Here is a 20,744-nt window from a genome sequence, read left to right as displayed (position 1 = left end):
TTTGCTGCTTAGATTTTGGGGATTACATTTTTATTTTTGTTTAAAATTCTTAGAAACAACTTTTCATTTAATTTCTGAATCTTCCTCTATTTCTGTGGATGAGTAGGAAGTCACTTGGGTTCTTTTTTTTTTTTTATTAAGTTTCCTTTTAAATTTTTTTTTAATTACCAAACCTATATAATGTTCATAGTGAATTAGTAACTTGTTTGCTACAGCAAACTATTTAAGAGTCCTATTCTTATGATTACCTTCCATCTCACACCTACCAGGCTCTTTCTTTAAAATAGTTAATACTTAACCAATACAAGTCACCTTGAAAGCTAACCTGTTGTGGTTCAAGAGGACAGTGATTGTTTCTATTCTTCTTGTTTTCCAATTGTCCATTAATTTTGTGCTTAGGTATTATACCAACAAGTTCTCACTTAGCTGAAGTGCATTTTTCCCAGATGGAAAATAAGCAGTGATTTTTTTTGGCACACATGATCTTAAGATAGGATGGATTTGTAGTTTTAATACACAGACTTTCACCTGAAGCTTTGAGTAATGAACTCTCTTTTAAGAAAACAGGAGCAATGTGGGACTCTGCTCAAGATGCAGAACTTGGATAAGGACTCTTAGCCACCGTGAGTCCTGTTGACCAACATTTGGTTACTTCTTTGCTCAGGATAATCACATAAGTTGTATGGATTTCTAAGAGAACAGTTGTGCTTTCACCCTTTGAAGGGCAAGAAGAAGTCTTATTTGCAAAGAATATGGCCATATTAAAAAGAAGGGGAGAAAAGATCTGAAAATCAACAGCTCTCTTCTCCATTTTCCTTTTGACTGTCCAAGTAAATGTCGTTCTCCCTTTCAGGCGCATAGCTGTTTGCAGTGGTTGTGAGCACTTCAGTTTCTCCCTTCACTCTTTAGGGTAGTCACTGTCTGTCTGGCAAGTAGCATCCTTTGTAAATTAAAGAAAGATTGTTGACTAACATCCAAAAAAAAAGACCCCAAAAAACAGGGACATCAGTAGAGATCCCAAACACAAAGGTATAATGAGTTTCTGAAGAAAAAAGTGTGAGGCAGACAGGGAACTGAATCGTTAAGAGAGACCAAATTATGAGGATTTTATGCAATGTTTAAGAGGGCTTTCAGGTTTTCTTACTAGACTGCAGAACCATCTCAAGAGCTACACTGCCACAGGCAGAATCCTCCAGATTAGTGCAGTTGTATCTACAAAAAGAGCAGCATTAAATCCCAATTAAAATATTCAAGCTTGCCTATGCAGCAAGATTCAACACTGTGACTACTGCATACAGCCTCTAATTGTATCTACAGAAACTGCTGGTACTTAGAGGTCCAAAAGCCTCTCTGCCACAAAAGTAATGCCCTCTAATAAGTGATCACTATTTTAAGCAGGTGTCTTCCACCCTTTACTGACTGCTTTGTCTGCTTTGTCAACAAAAATATTTATATTTTTTTCCAGTGTACCAAAGAAATGTATAGTAGGAAATCAGATAGAAATAACAGTGATGATAGGATGTGGAATTTAGCATACATGCACAGCAAAGCCTAAGGTTCTTCTTTTGCTATTTTGTGTCCCATCTCTGTTTGCCTTAACTCATACCATTTTCATAGCTACTGGGAGTTAACTAGGACTTCCTGGTGGGCTGGTGGCCATCACATATGCATCGTTTGTTCAGTTATGTTCTATGTATTTCAATTGGGTGCAGTTTTACCAGCCGGCCACAAATCTACTGTACAGCTCTTTCCTCAGTTGGAGAGAACAGCAATTTGCTGTCCCCAAAGGAAATGGAAAGAAACTATCTTTTGTACTTCTGCTTTTCTTTCTACAGCTTCACTTGATGCAGAGCATTTTCAGTGCTTTTGAAAGAAGATTGGATTGTGCTGTATAGCTAGGATGAGTTTTATCTTCAGGAAGACAAGGTGCTTTCCTGGAGAGGCAGATAAAGCTGTTGAAGAGCATTCTTTTCTGTGATTAGCACAGTATGGAAAGCCACCACTCCCTTCAGAGAAGGTTATTAGTTGTAAGCTAGATTTGACGTAGACTTGTCAATATGGACCTATCTCTGCATGTTATCAAGACTGACAATGCTGCCAAATTTTAGTAAAGCTTTGCATGAACAAACTTTCTAGTTGTGCCAGTGAGGGAACCAACTGTTTTCTTATATTCCAAGTCAGACCTTAGGGTTCATGTGTAGAAACTAGTACAGCTAGAGTGTGAAGCAGGGTTCTGATGATAATAATGTATTTTTCTGGAAAATACTTCTCACAGATAGGATTTTCATGTAATTCTTCTTTTTTTTTTTTTTTTTAATTTTTTTTTTTTCTTTTTTCTTTTTATAAATATGAGGCTGTAGGGGATTGAAGGAGAATCACTCCAGTATGCCAGTATGGACTGAAATGCTATAGCCACACTCCTCTGTTATTAAGAGACCCTGCACAGCTGGCTGATGCCTTTTGCTGTGCAATCAGATTGCAGAAAGGAACCACTGAACTGGTGCTTCAGCAGCTGGGGAATGACAGCATGTGAGTGCTGCTGGGAGGAGGAGAAGATGTATGACAATCAAGGGAAGGCTGGAGGCTGCAGAAGCATTGCAGCACACTGTGCACTGCATGGCAACTTGGAGAATGGAGCTGAGAGTTGGCTATTTCTCACCAAGGCCAAACTGGGTGAGAGATAGAGATTCGGAGATTTGCAAAATAGAAGCAGTACCCCAGCTAGCAACTGCCAGGAATCTTTACATTTTGCCTTTGAAGACAGGAAATGTTTTTTTGCCCATACAATTTTTCAGTTTCTCTTAGCTTTTCAGTGTATGAAGTATTGCTCTTCCATAGACTTCATCAAAAGCTTCAAGATGGAAGATTTTTTTACACAATTTATTCAGCTGTTTTCTGCAGTTGTTGGTTACCAAGTTGCATTTTTACTAGGTACATTTTACAACAATCATCTGTGTTTAATATCATCACTGAGCTGGAAGGAATCAAGGGAGGTTGTCTAACCCAACCCAGAACCTGCGGGCAGAGTCCAGTCTCATTGTTGAAGGATTCATGTCTAACCTGTTCTTAACATTCTACAGTGGCAGCTCCAGCACCACCCCTAAACTAGTCCATCTTAATTAAGGTCTTAAATCATTTATTTATTTTTTTTAAGCTATTCGTAACAATATATGCCAGTGTTGTATGGAACCATTCTATATTGTTCTCAAAGTGCAAATATGCGGAACTGGAATCTAAGGAACTGAACAAATAACTTGAAAACAAAGGAGGTGGTGAGGGAAAGAAAAAGAATGCTGCAGACAATAGAATAAAAATACACAGCCTGAGATTAGCAGCTCATTCAACTCTCAGCCTAAAAGCGTTTAACTGTATGCAGCTCAGCTGTGTCTTTTCAGACTAGGCAGCTTTCAGAAATCTGCAGGACAGGCATGTAAAGGCATGGTAGCTAGCTCATGTTTAGACAGTAGGGAAAACTATCTACCATTCCAGTTGCTGAAAAGGAAGTATAACTGGGAACAATAAGAGTTAATTCCATCAAAAAGAAGCATTCTTCAGTCTCAGGGAACTGAACCAAAAGCAGCTTGGGGCACTTGAAGATAAGAAATTACACTCATGCAATCCTAAGGCATTAAGTTTTCATTTTATACTGCAAGTGAAAAATTCCGGCTATCTGGAAGTGTGGTCTAAGAAGACAGTGCTCCCTGCATAAATGTTGATATGCAGTGGCTGGGACTGGTGCAATATGCCAAAGGACAGATACAGCAATTTCAAAGGAGTGTTCTTTCCAACAATGTTTGTTTGCATGTGATCCTTATCAGTTCACACTGTATTCAAATGTTCTTTTAATATTTCCAGAGTATCTCCATAGATGCTATCTCCTGCTAGCAGGGCCTCTGGGCCTCTGTCACCTCTGTTTGCCCCAGTGTCCTTCTGCTTCTCACTTTCAATAAATCTGCTGTGCCACAGATGCCAAGTCTGATCCCCAGAGTGATCCTCCAAGGATAACTTGAGATTTTAAAGTATATATTCTTGAACTCTCCTGATACAGGGTGCTGATAAGAATTAGCCTGGAATATTTCAGAATTCTAAGTAAGACAAGAGAAGTAACAAGTGATCTTTATTCATTAATCAATGTCAATGATTTCAGAAACAACACTGTACCTTTGTTCCAGCTTACTTTTAAAATACTGTCCTTAGTATCTCTTTGCACTCTTGGAAACATTTCATTCCTGCACACCTCAAAATCCTCCAGAAAGTCATTTTAGCTCTTCTAGAAGATTTGCAGTGGCTGCCTGTGCTGACAGTAAGTGTTTTTTCCATGGACACAGCAGCCAGCTTTTTTGGATTGCAAAATCATAGGACTGCACCACTAAGCCTTTGGAATATCTCAGTATTAGACTAGTAACGACAGTTATACCTCTGCCAGTAGTCTCATATTTGGGGCTACTGTCAAAACCTTGAGGGTATACCTATCCTGGAATAATTAAGAAGTCATCATTGTAAAGGAGTCATGATAAAATAGGTCCTATAGATTTGCATTTTATTTATTTGAGAACGTGATGCACACATACAATATTTTACAAGCCATTCCTGGTGTACTTAGGGTTAATGCTGCTAGCTCCCTGCCCACTATCCCTGTGGCTGCGTTGCTACTACATGCAGTTGCTTGGTGATGGAATGCCGAAGTCTGCACTTAAAAGAAAGTCTTGCAAAGTTTTCTGCTGAGGAAAATAGTCTTGCACTGATGATACTATGCTTTCAAATAGGAAAATGGCACCTAGAAAATTGTTGATAGGCCACAACACTCAGAGATGTAGTTCATAATGAAACTACAAAGGATACTGAATTCTTCTTGTTGGTAATGGTCTCAGTAAACACATTTCTTTGACAAGTTTTCTTTTTAAAGGCTGCCATGACAGAAATTGATGGGGGAGGGGATCTGCAAAAGGGAAGTGTGTGCTTCTGTGGTGGAAAGAAAGCCGTGAAAGAGGAAGGGTGAGCTAAGGTTACTTGGCTGGATGTGTTGCAGTGAATGTCTCCATGGTGTATGTCACCTTTATAGTGAGAAAGAAACACAGCAAGAGATCAGCAGCTACCTTGGGTACAAAAGGGAAGAAGAAAATGTTAAATATGAAAGATGCATTTTGAATAACATTGTGAAAAATATCTTCCACAAATTTTAGTGGGCAAATTAAACAAAGAATCAACCTATATATACTAGCATTACAGACAAGCTATTTTTCAAGAAAATACAATTTGCTAACAGGTGTTTACCACATGCCTTCACTGTGCTGCTGTCTTTGTTAAGGACAGAGTCCCAGAAGTCATGAAAGCAGTCTGTTGGTTCCTCAGTCTGCTTTACTGAGGACAAAAGTTATTGCTTCTGAGATTAGTACTTCATTCTGAAAAATGGCTGCTATTCCCTGTGTACATCTCAAAAGTCATTGCCGGAGTTAAAACAAAATCTTGTCAGCTTCTTTGGGTATAGGCAAATAATATTGCTGGAAGTATTATCTCTTCTGCTTCCTTGTGAGCCTCTCATTCCATGTTATAATGTGTCTTACTTTTGCAACACTTTTCCAGCATTCCATTAGCAGAAGCTTCAAAATGAAAAACACTTATGTATCTCCTAATAGATGTGTGAGTTTGCATAATAATAGTTTTCTGAACCCCAAAGATGAAAAACTAAACAGTGGTATCCTGGCTGTGGGCTACTGTTTTGGTGAAAGTTAAAACTAAGAACCATGATCCCATATCAGTAGGGGGCACTTGAATACAGAGGGCACCAATGCAATGTGAGGAAAAAGACGTTGAAAAGACAGAATAAGTAAACTTACTTGTTTAATGTTGCAAGATGCTAATATCAGCCTTCTGGATACAGAAGCAGTTTATCCTCACATTGACACTAAAATTCAAAGGCATAAATACCACACAGTAGACACAGAATTTCATGCAGAGAACAGAATAAATAATATTTGACTATTTCCTACATAGCAGGAACTATCATGTGTTTATGCAGGGGTTTTCATTAGTTAGCAGATGAGCTTAGTTTAAAATAGCCCCTGCCAGAGAGCACCAAAGAGCTTTTAATTGGAGGGTGAGTACATAACAAGACACAGTGTTAAGGTACTTTTCTGATTTCCCAGCAATTTTGGTCTTCAAAAAATCATCAGCTTCTGTGAACAGACACCTTCCTCAACCTATTTTTGTACTCAACTCACGGTACCTCTTGAGTGAAAAGACATACCTATTCTGTGTGTTAGTTTCAGTAGAAGAGAAACTAAGAATGGCCACATGAAGATTGGTTCAGCCCCTTGTTTCTAACTCAAGTTTAATCTCTTTGAGCTGTTTGACCCAAATCCCTTACACCTTAGAGTACATGCTCCAATTTTATTCATAGAAAAGAAGGAAAACAGTCTTCTGTTCTCATGGGTCAGGTCATAAACTTCCCTCTAGATGTATTTCCAGCAAAAATCAACAGAAGCTGAAGAAAAGCCTATGTGATATATCCGCAGAACCACAAACTGAACTTGAACTGATTGGACTAAATGAAAAAGTTGTGGACACAACAGTTTTTCCCCTCTACTCCTTTCAAGATGCTTTGCTAAAAGCATAGAGGACTTGCTAAACTCTATCCAAAAGGAGGGGATTGAGATGACAGGCATACTCAGCACATCCCTATATTTTAAATGACTGTACTAGGTGCCTATGTCCAGTTGATGGCAGGTGGCTGCCAGGTTCCACTGTGCAGAAAAGTCAAGGCTGCTGCATGCCAGACACAACTGGTTCCAGTCTGCTCCCTCAGTCCCACTCCAGGGCATGGCTGGACCCAGCAGTGAAGATGGAATATGCTGGAATAAGTGGAAAGTGTTAGGAAGAAGGAGAGACACAAGAGCTGTTATGGACTGAACACAACCCCCTGTTACCCAGCTCTCATGCAATGCTCAGATGGGATGCAGAAGAAGTGGGAATGAAGGACTGAAGATGAGTCTGGGAGAGGGGGGCGAGGGGGAGAAGTGTTTGATTTTTTGTATGCTTCTTATTATCCACATCTTTTCTAATTGGCAATAAATTACATTCATTTTCCCCAAAGTGAGTCCATCTATGACAGTAATTGGTAAGTGATCTCTCTGCCCTTATCTCAATGAGTCTTTCCATCTTAATTCCTGCTACCCGCCCCCCCGGCCCTGTCCTGCTGAGGAGAGGGCAGCTGGGGGTGGGGGCAAGTGGCAGTCAGCCAAGGTTAATCCATCACAATACATACAACCAGAACAAAGACTATGTGACTTCCCAAAATAAGGAAGAAACTGTGGCAAATTATTTTTTCCTCAAGATCTAATGTTAGTGTAGAACTCAGTAGGACATTCCCTTTTTGTCCCTTTCCTCAATAACGAATGTGAAAATGCTTTTTGTTGTATTGTGTTGCTACACACACATCAGCTTTTACACTCACAAAGCAGTACATGTATGTTGCATTAGTGGACCTCTGAATCACATTCTATTGTGTCTTTGTGCTGAATGTAATTATTTTTCTCTCACATTAAACGAGATGAACTGACTTAAAAGAAATTCTGCTTTCTGCCATCAATTTCTTTCTTTTATTTAGAGAATATATTTTACATCTATTTTTAGGAATTGAACATATATATATGTATATATCCATGCTTTTTTTTTGTTTGTTTTTTGGTGTTTTTTGTTATTGTTCTTGTTTGTTTGGGCTTTTTTGTGCAGCTAGCTATCAAAGATAACAGAAATCGAAAGCACTGAGAAATATGCAGAAAAAGAAAGCCAAACAAATTTTGTAGTAATTGAAATGCTCAATTGCCTTTTTACTGTATGCCAACAAATACAGTACACTTTTTTTCTGTAACTAATTTCTATTCATTTTCCTTTTTAAGTCCCAACACTTTTCACATACGTAACTTTTGTGTTCTAGGGCTACATTTAGGAGTAGAGGTTAGCCAAAAGCTATCCCTAACTCTGCCAGGTTTCACAAGAAACATATGGAAGACAAGTGCTGGAAAGAGATATATCAATTCTCTCAGGAAGAAACAGTTAGAGAAAGGACAAAGGAAACTATATGAAATTCTCACTCTTTTTTCTCTATAGAAAATGAAAAGGTGCCTCACAAAGAAGCAGTGTATCTGGTATCTATACTTTTCTTAAATTTTAACACAGGACTATGACATAAAAACATGCTTAAATGTTTTAAAGATATTTTATTGTTCATTTTTCTTTGTATAGGGACTATGTAAGGCTGACTATGAGAACATAGTCTGTGCTGAGAACCTGTATTACTTCTTTCCTTCCCTTAGGTTGGATGTTAGGAAACACTTCTTTACAGAAAGGGCAGTTAAACACTGGAATAGGCTCCCCAGGGAGGTGGCTGAGTCACTGTCCTGGATATGTTTAAGAGCCATTTGGATGTGGTGCTCGGGGATATGATTTAGCAGAGGGTTGTTAGAGTTAGGGTACTATGGTTAGGCTGTGGTTGGACTTGATGATCTTTAAGATCTTTTCCAACCTTAGTAATTCTATGATTCTATGACTCTATCATCTGTTTTAGGATTCCCAAGGAAAAAGTAAGAATTCATCTCCATATACTCATCAGTCAAAAGTTAGTTTTTTAAGTCTTATTGATCCAGAAATAAAAGTTCCAGTACAATTTTTTTTTTCATTCCTTTAAATCTATATCCTCTATATGCACACAAATATGTATGGACAAAAACTGCAAGATATTAACCCTTACCCATACGCAAGCAAAGAATCAACAGGTAATTTTGTGAGTCTCAAACTCTTGGCCTAAGTTCTAAGTAAAAACACTTAAGATATGTGCTGATAAATATCAGTATGACATACCTTAAAACTCTAATTTATATGTTAGATTCTTGTGTGAAGAAGATAAATATGAATATGTCATTATCTAAAACTTTTCTATGAATGCTGTTCAAGAACTCATACATTTATAGAATAGATTCACAAAATCATAGAATGATCTGAGTTGGAAGGAACCTTTAAAAATCATCTCGTTCCAAGCCCTCTGCTGTGAACAGGGGCACCTTCCACTGGACTAGATCACGTTGTTCAAAGCCCTGTCCATCATGAATATGAGCACTTACAGGGGTAGGGCATCCTTTTTTTACTTAAAAGTTCCTGAAGTTACAGGTCAGTAATATTGAAGGGTGTCCATTTTGATGTCTGATTGCTTTAAGAGGGGGTATATATGTATTTGAAAAACCTGATGTTATTTTCTCTCTTTGTCTTCCTCTCTTTTTCCTCAGAACAAATTATGACATCAACATCTAAAGGAATTTTCCGGCCATTTTTGATTATCTTCATTGTCCTTGGTTGTTTCATGGCATTTATACTAATTTATATTAAACCAACAAGCAGCTGGATCTCTAGTCCTGTGGAATCAGCCAGCTCAGTTTTGAAAATGAAGAGCTTCTTTTCTTCCAAAACTGATAATTTTAATGAAACTATTATTTTGGTTTGGCTTTGGCCATTTGGCCAGACATTTGATCTAACATCCTGCCAAACAATGTTCAACATCCACGGGTGCCATCTGACTATTGACCGCTCACTATATAACAAGTCCCACGCAGTTCTTATTCATCACAGGGACATTAACTGGGATCTGACTAATTTACCTCAGCAAGCCAGGCCACCATTCCAGAAATGGATTTGGATGAACTTGGAATCTCCAACTCATACACCACAGAAGAGTGGCATTGAACACCTCTTTAACCTAACCCTGACTTACCGACGTGATTCAGATATTCAGGTGCCTTATGGCTCCATGATGGTCGGTACAAGCTCCTTTACGTATGAAGTGCCAAGTAAAGAAAACTTGGTTTGTTGGGTTGTAAGTAACTGGAACCCTGAGCACGCTCGAGTCAAGTATTACAATGAGCTTAGCAAATACATTGAAATCCATACCTACGGGCAAGCCTTTGGAGACTACGTCAATGATAAAAACTTAATTCCAACTATCTCCAGTTGCAAATTCTACCTTTCATTTGAAAACTCAATCCACAAAGATTACATTACTGAGAAACTTTACAATGCTCTTCTGGCTGGATCAGTACCAGTTGTACTGGGCCCTTCCAGAGAAAACTACGAGAATTACATTCCAGCAGACTCCTTTATCCATGTGGAAGATTTTCTATCCCCAAGAGAGCTGGCAGAATATCTTCTGATGCTTGACAAAAATAACAAGATGTACCTTAGTTACTTCAACTGGAAGAAGGATTTCTCAGTGTATCTTCCTAAATTCTGGGAATCGCATGCATGTCTTGCTTGTGATCATGTGAAAAGACACCAGGAATACAAATCAATTGGAAATTTAGAAAAATGGTTTTGGAACTAATTTGTATGAGTGTCTATATGCACTTTTTTTTGAAGAAGCTAATGGATCTGTAGTCTAAGTGAAGAGTAAAGGAATAAGGAAAAAAGAAGGAAGGATGAACCTCACAGAACCTTACGACAAGGTTTATCAGCCATCCTCTCTTGGCAATCCTATTTATATTTTGTAAGAGATTTTAAAAATTATGAGCAGCAGTCATCAATACGCAGTTTTAAATTATAATGTACATACTAATTACATGCACTGAAGAATATATGATTGTTTACTATAATTTTTAAACAAGATTTTTCACATTTTCTGTGGAGTATGTCTCAGTCTTACACATAAAGTTGACATTTAAAAAAATTCTTTTCTTGTTTTTTTTTCCCTTAGTTTTTTTTTTTTAAACATTTTATTCACCGTCTAATCTATTTGCAAAATGAGAACACAACTCCCAAATGCCATAGAGAATTTTAAAAGGATAATTTGCTCTACTTGTCTGAAATATGTGTAATATTTGATTTAAAACAACAACAACAAAAAAGAACAAGAAAGAGACAGTTCAGTATCTACAATTATTTCAGTGTGATAAAATGCATCCCTTTTTAAGGGTGCACAATCTAGAAATACAGTTTTTAAAAACGAATCCCTGTAGCAGACAGTCTTTGTTTAAAAAAAATAAAAGATTTCACAATAAACAACTCCTAGAGTCACTTTAGCAATATGTCAGTTCTTACCTTCTGAAGAACAGAGAAACAACATATTGAGAAAATAAACAATCTTCAGGACCAAAGCCCTGGTTTATCCAGCTTTTCATTGAATTTAAATGTAGCGTGTCCTTAAGTTTCCTCGTGTCTCAAGTACAGTTTATATGAACCTGGGCTGTAATTGGTATTATGCTAATGCAGAAGTAAACAGATTTTAATTTAGGCATTTGATTGAATCAAGTTCATGCACTGAATTCAGCTGGTAGTAGTGATTGTTTAGAAATAGCTTGTTGAGAAATTCTGGAAATTTATCTCATAATCATTTTTGTAATTGTGTTTCTCTCCACTTCTATGAAGGTCTGTTGAACTTTATTGATAGATGGATGACTTGCTGAGTGGCAAGTTTCATTTCTGAAAGAAATATCCTGAAAATCAGTAAATAAGTTATGCTGAAGTATTCAACCGTTCAACTCATTAAGCTAATGAGTTCTGGTTTTTGAAACTATTTTATGTGACAGGTATAAGCAAAAGCAATCTCAAGAACAGTAGATGCTTTCAAAGGCAAGTTCTTATGTATTAAATTTGCTCTGATAGCAAATACAAAAATGTGATGATTGTTATGATTGTTTAAAGTATGTCTGTTTCTAATGTCTGTTATTTGATCTTGTTACTATTTTTTTTTTTTTTTTTTTCAGCAGCCAAGACTTAAATACTGAATTGCTATGTATTGTCTTATGTATAAGGTTTGTTTAATGACATGGACATACAGATATTTCGTTAGGAACTGGAAGCAAATCAGCTTGTTTGGTTTTATGCCAAATATCGCAGATCACTCTTACTAATGAGCTGCAGACAGCTCCAGAATCATATGTCTACTTTTTTAATACGTTTCAAACCATACTGAATATGTTCATTATTTTCTTTAAATTACAGAAAGGGTTGTAAAAGAAATTGAAATAAATGTTAAAAGTTACAAACTCACTGGCAAACATCACACAGTAAACTAGTACATTATTCCAATAGTTAGCAAGTGAACATTGACTTGAAACTTTTAAGACTATCCATGAGTAAAATGAAATGAGTTGTAAAAATGTTGACGAATGAAGGTGCATTTTCATTTACTGTGAACAAATATATGCTCTGCTACTAAAGTAAGGCCTGGTAACAGAAACTATCAAAAAGAAAAAAAAAGTCAAAAGATGAAAAGATCATAAAAGTTAGTAAAAAACTTCAGCTTATGTGATATAGAAGACCTTATTCAATCAACATAATTGATCAAATATGTAAGATTAAACCTGAAGACAAAACTCTGATGGAGAGATTAGGGGATAAGCGATGATAAAATTTAGCAAAAAATAATGTGATCTGTGAGATACTTCTTTTACCTCAGGCTGGAATACAAACATGGAAGGTTGTATGAGAAATATAGTTAAGCATTTAAACTCAGAACCTCATTTGGAAGTGTTACAGACAAACTTGTGATCCTCCCTATGGCTTCAAAAGCTTTTTTCGGATCCAGATATTAATTTATTTTGCTGCCTTTAAAAGTTTATTTACAAGACATGTGAGCCTTCTAGATTCACCAGCATTCCAGAAGGAAAAAAGATGATCTTACCTTACAAATTAATGCAATAGAAGGAAACAGTCTTCTAAAAACAAAGTGCTGACATATATGTAAGGTGAATAGCATTTATATTGTTTTGAAGGCAAGTGTCTATTACCTACATGAACAAAACCTTTCTATTTCTTCATACCTTTTGTTTTCAGGAGGGTTGTGAAGTTTTCAGCTGCTGAAAATGCCATTGCTGTGGTTAGGTAACCTGATCTCCTTGATGATGGAATTCAGATTTTTTTTTGCATTGACCTCACTAGAATTATATTCACTCATTTGTGAACTTCCACTGTCCCGCACTTCATTCCTCACACCAGACAGCAGGAGTTCTGCTGGGTATTACAAGGACTTATTCAGGTATGACCAGTTCCTTAGCTTCAAGATTCAGCATATCAGCTCTTACTTTATTAAATAGTGAGCACAATAATGAAATGACAAAAAATATTACTTGTTACTATGAAAATATATTGGTATTGTGGTTAAACCTAGCAGACAGATAACCACCACACAGCTGTTCACTAATTCCCCTCAAAGTGAGATAGGAGAGACAATCAGAAAAAATGTGAAACAAATGGGTTGAGATGAAGACAGTTTAACATGACAGAAAAGGAAGATTTAATTTAAAGAATTAATTTAAAATAATAATTATAAAAGAATGTAATGCAATTGCTCATCACTTGCCAATCAACACTCCAGCAGTCCCTAAGCCACTCTCAGCCAACTCCCCCAGTCTTATTGTTCATCACAGTGTCATATAGTATGGAATACCCCTTTGGACAGTTTGGATCAGCTGTCTTGATTCTGTCCCATCCCAGCTTCTTGTGACACCTGCCTACTCATTCTCAGGGCACCACAAGGAGTTGAAAAGTCCTTGACTTGTTATAAGACATCATCAACTAAAGAATCAGGATTTCAGAATTTCAGAATCATCAGAATTCATTCTTCATTAGTCTGGGTAATTCTTATTGTAATACCATTAATATGGCATATGGCAACCATAATAGTGATTACATATAATAGTGATGCAGTATTATGCAGCAATTAACACTATACAATTCAAATCATTGACTATTCTCACACAGCATCAAATTCCCTTGAGGTACACACTGGACTTCCTTATCATCCTGTGTCACCCACCAAATGCACCCAGGTCCCCAAGCAAAAGTTGGGTTTGCCTTTGCCTGGGGCAGAAATAACTCAGGCTGTCTTGCCCAACATGTTTTTTCACGTGCATTACAAGGACTTTATCTCCTTCTGCATGTGACTGGACAGAGCCAGCTCAGTTGTCAAATCCACTAGTGACTAATCTCATGGCTTGTGCTAAATGTGTATCCCAATGTTTGAATGGCCCAGTACTCGCTGCTCTCAGTGAAGTCTTTAGAAGTCCATTGTAGCATTCAGTTTTACCAGAGGCTGGTGCATGACTGGGGATGTGATATACTCACTCAGTGCCATGTTCCTTGGCTCAGGTATTCACAAAGTTATTTCAAGAATGAGTCCCATTATCTGATTTAGTTCTTCCTGGGGTGCTTTGTCACCACAAAACTTGCTTTTAAGGGCTCAGGATAGTGTTTTGGATGGAGGCATGGAGCATGGGATATGTTTCCAGCCATCTGGTTGAACAAGCACAACTTGGAGAGCAGAAAAGCCAACATTGTGACCTGCAACAATGAAAATGCTATAATGCTCGCAACAATTTTGTTTAAACATAACCTGTTTATATCTATCATTTTCTTAACTATTTGAACCCTCTGCTGGGTGCCAAAAGGACTGCTGTGGTTTAATCTGTCTGGCAGCTAAGTACCACACAATGTACTGCCACCATTTACTTATTCACCCTGCACTGGGATGGGGGAGAGAATAAGAAAAAAATATAAAACTCAAGGGTTGAAATCAAGACAGTTTATCAGGACAGAAAAGGAAGAGATATATATATATATATATATATATATATATATATATGCACAATGCAATTACTACTGACTGATGCCCAGCTAGTCCCTAAGCAGTGCCCAGCTCCAGCCAATTTGCCCATGACAGTGTTCATATGGTATGGAATATCCCTTTGGCCAGTTCAGTTCACTTCTCCTGGTTATGTTTACTCCCAGCTCCTCGTGTCCCCCCGCCCCCTCTCTGTCAGGGCAGCATGAGAAGTTGAACTGTCCTTGATTCAGCACAAAAAATGCTCAGCAACAACTAAATCCAAATCACAGCACCATACTTTTAGAAAGAAAGCTATCCCTGCTGAAACCAGGTCAGATGTATACACTGAAAATTTTTGAAATATATCCTAAGTATTAAGACTGTAAGTAATGTTGACCTCAGTGAGCACTGGATTCAGTCAGTGTGGAAATTCCTATTCTAAGTTCTAAGGTATGTGAAAGTTTTTTGCTGCAAATGGAAGCAGAGTACTTCATAGAAACTCCACTCAAGTTTGTATATGTTGCCTTCAGGATGCACTGGTCAAATTGTTTCAAAGATTAATAAAACAAGAGAGAAATCTATTTTATATTGAAACAACAAAGAATTAATATTAAATTCTAAACAACAGACAAGGCTCTAATGCTTTAGTGACATTCCTGAAGCATGTTGACTGTATATAAGTGAGCCAGTCATTTTATGAAGATCTTACAGGGATCTACAGGCTGGATGGGGCTTTGAATAACCTGGTTTAGAGGGAAGTGTCCCTGCCTGTAGTAGCAGGGTTGGAACTACATGATCTTAAAGGTCCTGTTTCTATTCAATGAAAACAAGGTATTGTTTATGTCTTGATACTGCTGGCAAAAGAAGGTAATCATACAATTAAAGAGAAATAAAAGATGAGAAATTGAACCAATTCTTATTTTTTCTCAACAATTTACTTCTGTTATTGTGTTTATTTGCCAGCCCACAATAATCCAGTTGCACAGTTACTTACTTACTTGTCACAAATTACCTCATTAAAAGCAGAGAATATTTTAGAATACTTTCTTTTGGATGTTTTTAGGTGCTCTGTCATACAATGAGCTATGAACACTACTATCCTTATCAGTATGGAAAATAAGACACAAAACAGATAAAATACAAATAGCAAATACACTGCTATCCCACTGAATGTGGGAATGAACAGATGTCAGATGAACTGGCAGTAGATCATTCTGAAATAGACTTTTCCTTTAATTTTACCAACACTCAATGACCACAGCAGCTCCTGCTCAACAGGAGATCTCCCTTCCTTAGCAAAGGCTGATTGCGAGTTTCTTTGAATGCCTCTTGCTATCTGAGGCTGTCCACAGATTGTCCGAGTAATTATGAGCAACATATTTGTCCTGTAGGAAGCATATCAAATAAAATGAAAGATGGACAAAAAGAACAGCAAAACACAGAGTTGCAAAGTTCATGCAGACTGAGCGCTGCCTGTGAGCATTGCTGAGCATGAAAACAACTAGTTACTGGCTCTAGCTCCTCATGCTTGTTTCTCAACCTGAATATAAAAAACATACCATGTAATATTCTCCCATTTCTAATCAGGCAAGCATCGGTTAAATAACCAATAACTGTTGCAGATCATTCAAGAATGTCACTCCTGTTAGTACTGGATTCTGTCTCATATTATAAAAGATAACATTTGGGGTGAAGGGTGAAATCTGTCAGTGAGGTAGTCATGTCTCAAGTCCAACATGAAGAATCTCATTATCTTTTCTTTTTTGATTTTGAAACGGATTCTTCTTTTATGCAACAATGCTTTTTTGGATCTAGTTCAGGAAGAGCCTTAAGCACATGCATATGACTTGGAGACTTAAGCACGTGCTTAAATTTAAGAGCATCTTAACTGGCTTAATGCAATGGAGCTTTTAGCATTATATTATTATTGGCTTTGGGAGCTGTGTGAAAAAGCACAGCATATAGCAGAGGCCATCTTCTGTGCTCCTTATTGAATCCATGAGTCTACCCCGTGATTAGTCTTGCAACTCCAAGCTGAAAAATCTTTGGACTAATTTTGGCTTAGTGTTAATTAATTCGACTTACCCCCCACTCTTCTGCTTCAGGACACCGCCTGTTCCACCATTTCCTCATGCCATCCACTAAGCACAGCACCCCTCCTTACTGCTGAGAGTGTGCTTGTGTGCGAGAAATAGAACTGAGAGGAGATGAGATAGCATTTAGACAACAGTCCTAGGAAGAAAGCATAAAATCTGATCATGTCTGCATCCAGTTTACTCAGCTGAGAGTGTCCTAGAGGGATCAGAATAAGCCATACACGACTTTCCTCTTGGAAGAAAATATTTTGTTTGGTCTGGATGGAACTCAGTGATCGAACAGCCATGTGTGCAAATTGGTAACAAGAGGTCCACAGTCTGGGAGAGATAAAGGGTATCAGTGTATCTGTGCAGGCTGACAAGGAAGCTTCTGACCTATTTAAATCTAACAGTCAGTTTTCAGATAGTCAAAGTCAGTTAGTCAAATTTTCAGGTGCTTCCTTAGTAAAAACCAGTGTGCTAAAGAAAAGAGAATCTAGGTGATTATCTGACAGTTGGTGGGCTTTCTAATTAATACTGGTTAATAATTCCATTATGGTTTCAGGGTTTTTTTGTGTGTTTCTTTCCTAACATATGCAATTTTTAAGTGTTAGACTTCAATCAGTGTAATTCATACAGAATAGATGTTTCAGCTTTAACTTTCACTCCTTGCTCAGGGAAATCTCCCACTGAAGTCAGAAACTGGTTTGGAAGATTCCCACATGGTAATACAGGTTTGAGTGTAGAGTGGAATGGCTGGAGTTAAAACAACCTTCTTATTCATGTATGCTTCCCCTTTAATATTGGAATAATTCTAGTGCTATAGACTACCTTCAGAGAATCAGTGTAACAATCATACTGGTTAGATGTGTCCATTAATGTTACAAGATTGCCAATAAATTGATGTAATAAACCATGCAATAGTAATTTTAATTCATGGCACAAATATTATCAAGTGATACAGATAATAAAACCATAAATTCATGAGAAATAATTAGGTCTAGAGACAGCATCTTGCAGTTTCCATACTGGAAAAAGTCACTTAATTATGCTATTGGAAAGGTAATTAATTGAGGATCTTTTATGTCATCACATTCTCCATGCAATTAACTGAAACCAACAGTTTCTGTGCAGTGGATAGTTCAGAGATTTGGTTGCGTTGCAGACAGCCTTTCACCTCCAGGTTAATAGCCTAAATTATGAGTAGGTTGGTGCAGGCAGCTATTTGGAAACGTCTAGTAGATGATACTGTTATCTCAGTAGGGTTTCTTATTTCTACTTTCAGTAAAGGAGACAAAGAACTAAAGTGAGAGTCATTTGACATCTCTGTGCATTTCTCAGCACACAGACAGGATGGCCCAGGATGCTCTCAGTCCTGCAGCCAGCACCACGACTGCTTACAATTGCACAGAAGATTCTGCTGTCCTCAAGAACATTGGCTTTTTTTGAAGCATGGTGTTTGTCTGGACAAATGAAGTATTTATACCTGGAAGAACTCTTCATTAACATTCCTAAGTAAATACTTAATAAGAAAATTATCTAATCATTGCAAATTGGCAGCAAAAGCAACTGTTACTTAGTCTTTATATGAATTACTCAAATGTAAAATAGGCTGTGAAGAAATCTTATCCCCCTGACTAAATATCAGTTTGGACTGATGTACAGGGACATCCATGGCTGCAAAATTTGCAAGATATACCACAAATCAATGCTTACATATACGAAATTGGGATAAATTTGCTATATATAACTCAGCACTTCAGCAGTCACCAGATTAAAATGCTCCCATCAATTCTTTTCTTTATAACATGGTACAAAAGGCCAGTCTTATAAATGCTGCTTGGCAAATAATTTATCCCTAAAATCTAAATTTTCTTTTGATTTTTTCTTTTGTAACACATATGTTAGACAGGACTTAAAAGTATGGGAAGTTAACTCTCTTGGTGCAAGTTAATGTTTTAAAGATACAAAGAAGGCATTGAAGACAATAAAGTGAGAAGATTTTCCATCTACACAAAATCCTAATGTGCCAAACTGTTTCCAGTGAATGAAAAAAGCAGTTAAATATAACGACTTTTTATTAGGATTTGCAAATCTTCTACTACCGCACTGTAATTTTGCACTATTTTGTAAGAAAATTTAAAAAAAAAAAAAAAAAAAAAAAAAAAAAAGGAAAAGGAACTGAGAATGAAACAGAGAAAAAAAAATCTAAAAATAGATGCCAAATGTATAGTTTGTAAAATACTATTTTTCTTATATAAGGTGTCATCACATAGTGAATCTAACTGTATTATTGTGAACTGTGAAAAATGTGATGTACTGTTGTGACACAGCCTACCAAGGGTCATTCCTAACATACAAGATTATTCACCTGGACTTGTTTATATACGATACATATTCACAAATCTGGTATCATTTTTATACTTATTTTTTGTAGACTATTTTTCCACATTTACAGCACAACTGTTATTTTATATCAAACATTAATTTTACTTCAAAATATTATTTAAACAGGTGAGTGGGTGTCTTAAATGTGCCAGAGATTCAAAACCGTAAAAAAGGTAATTCAGAAACTACTATATGACAAATTGTAATGCTGCTGAAATCTGAGATGTTTTATTGAAAAAGCAAGCACACTGTCATAAACAATGATGTCTGGTCCACCATAATGTTGATAATGTTACATTCACTCGGATAAATATCTGATGGTTATGAGCTGCATTTCTATTCTTTCTTTCTGTACACTGGCAAAATGATACAGGTTGCCATAGTCAAACACTTTGATAACATGGCATGAACTTGAACTCCAAAATATATTGATGTTATTTAGGAGAAAACCCCTCAAGCTGCCTGTGCTGATACAAATCCACTTTGGGAATCAGTCATCTTAATGTGGGATTATTGATTGTTGTACTCAGGACTGTGTCTCAACAAATATAGTAAGTTCTGTATGTAAAAACATGGGACCACGTTTGTTCTCTTAGTGCAAGATCAGGACCAAAGTCCCTTTCTTGTATACTGGAGCTTACACATGTAGCATTCTATGGGATCTGATATAAATCCTTTCTTCATGTTTTCAACTAATGATGTTCCTTGTACAGAAAACTTTTATGTGTTTTATATAATATATATAAAGCATAAATTCCTGTGTAAGAAATAATAACCATGGAAAACTGGATTTTAATAAAATTATGAAAACCATTCTTACATTCAGGCACATTTTAAGATGCCATGTTAAAAGGAAATCTTGTAAAAAGCTGCATTTTTTTATTTATTAGTGATTATATCTTTTGGCTCATGACATTTATAAAAGAGATTCTATCAGACTATTTCTTTGTTCCCTTTGAATAATCTCATCACCCTGAGGTACGTCTGAAAAATGTAGAAGTTTAACCACTGATGCTTTTCAGTATATTTTTAATTTGATGTTGTTGTTAAACTTTCTTCTGATTACCTATAACTATGCTCAGAATCTTAAACACAATTTAACAGCAGTCAGGAGATATGTATGAAGCTACAGGTAACTGTAACCATTTCAAGGACATTCATCATTTATGTGAAATTAATCTCTCTGAAATCTGACATGGTAAACAAGCAGCTCACTGACTCTTACCTACTGAGCACTGGAATTCTCCCCAAAGCATAAACACTGACTTATGTAAATAATAGTGCTCTAAATAAGCCTAATAAATTACTGTAATAGTTATATTTAAAATAAAAACTTCTAAGTGTACTACAGTCTTTGATCATTATTTTGTAGGTCTAATACCATTCCTTTTCCTTGTTGTAGTTCTCACTGAGGGCTGGATCTACAGAATGTTGCTTGTCATTCTTATGGCTTCTCTTTCGCAAACAGAATCTGGTTTTTTTTAAAGCTGTTATACAAGAAATCCTTGCAAGTGCACTGAGTCAGACTGAATTCATACAGACTACTGCATGATTTTTATTTTTTTTTTTCATTTTGCTATGTGCAGCAAACAATATAACTGAATGGGTATGGTGCTACACCTGAGGTTACTTTGTCTTTCTATTGCAACATAGTCAAGCAGGACTATTAGAGCAATCATTTGATTTTCCTGAAA

The 20,744-nt window shown here is 36.7% G+C and overlaps 1 protein-coding gene across 7 annotated transcripts in view; it reads left to right on the top strand.

The window, feature by feature from the left end:
* The window catches only part of FUT9 (fucosyltransferase 9), a 107,272-nt gene extending 86,877 nt beyond the window's left edge, over nucleotides 1-20,395 (top strand). For all 7 annotated transcript variants that reach the window (XM_032443564.1, XM_015858859.2, XM_032443562.1 and 4 more), the window contains one exon: nucleotides 9,282-20,395. In XM_032443564.1, the coding sequence (XP_032299455.1) occupies nucleotides 9,290-10,369 (1,080 nt within the window). In that variant the 5' untranslated portion in view covers nucleotides 9,282-9,289 and the 3' untranslated portion in view covers nucleotides 10,370-20,395. The remainder of the gene's footprint in view (nucleotides 1-9,281) is intronic.
* The last annotated feature ends 349 nt before the right edge of the window (nucleotides 20,396-20,744 follow it).

The sequence above is a fragment of the Coturnix japonica genome, chromosome 3 (genome assembly GCF_001577835.2).
Source record: "Coturnix japonica isolate 7356 chromosome 3, Coturnix japonica 2.1, whole genome shotgun sequence".
NCBI lineage: Eukaryota > Metazoa > Chordata > Aves > Galliformes > Phasianidae > Coturnix > Coturnix japonica.
Note: the sequence above shows the minus strand (reverse complement) of the source record. Positions and strands in the feature narration are given on the sequence as shown.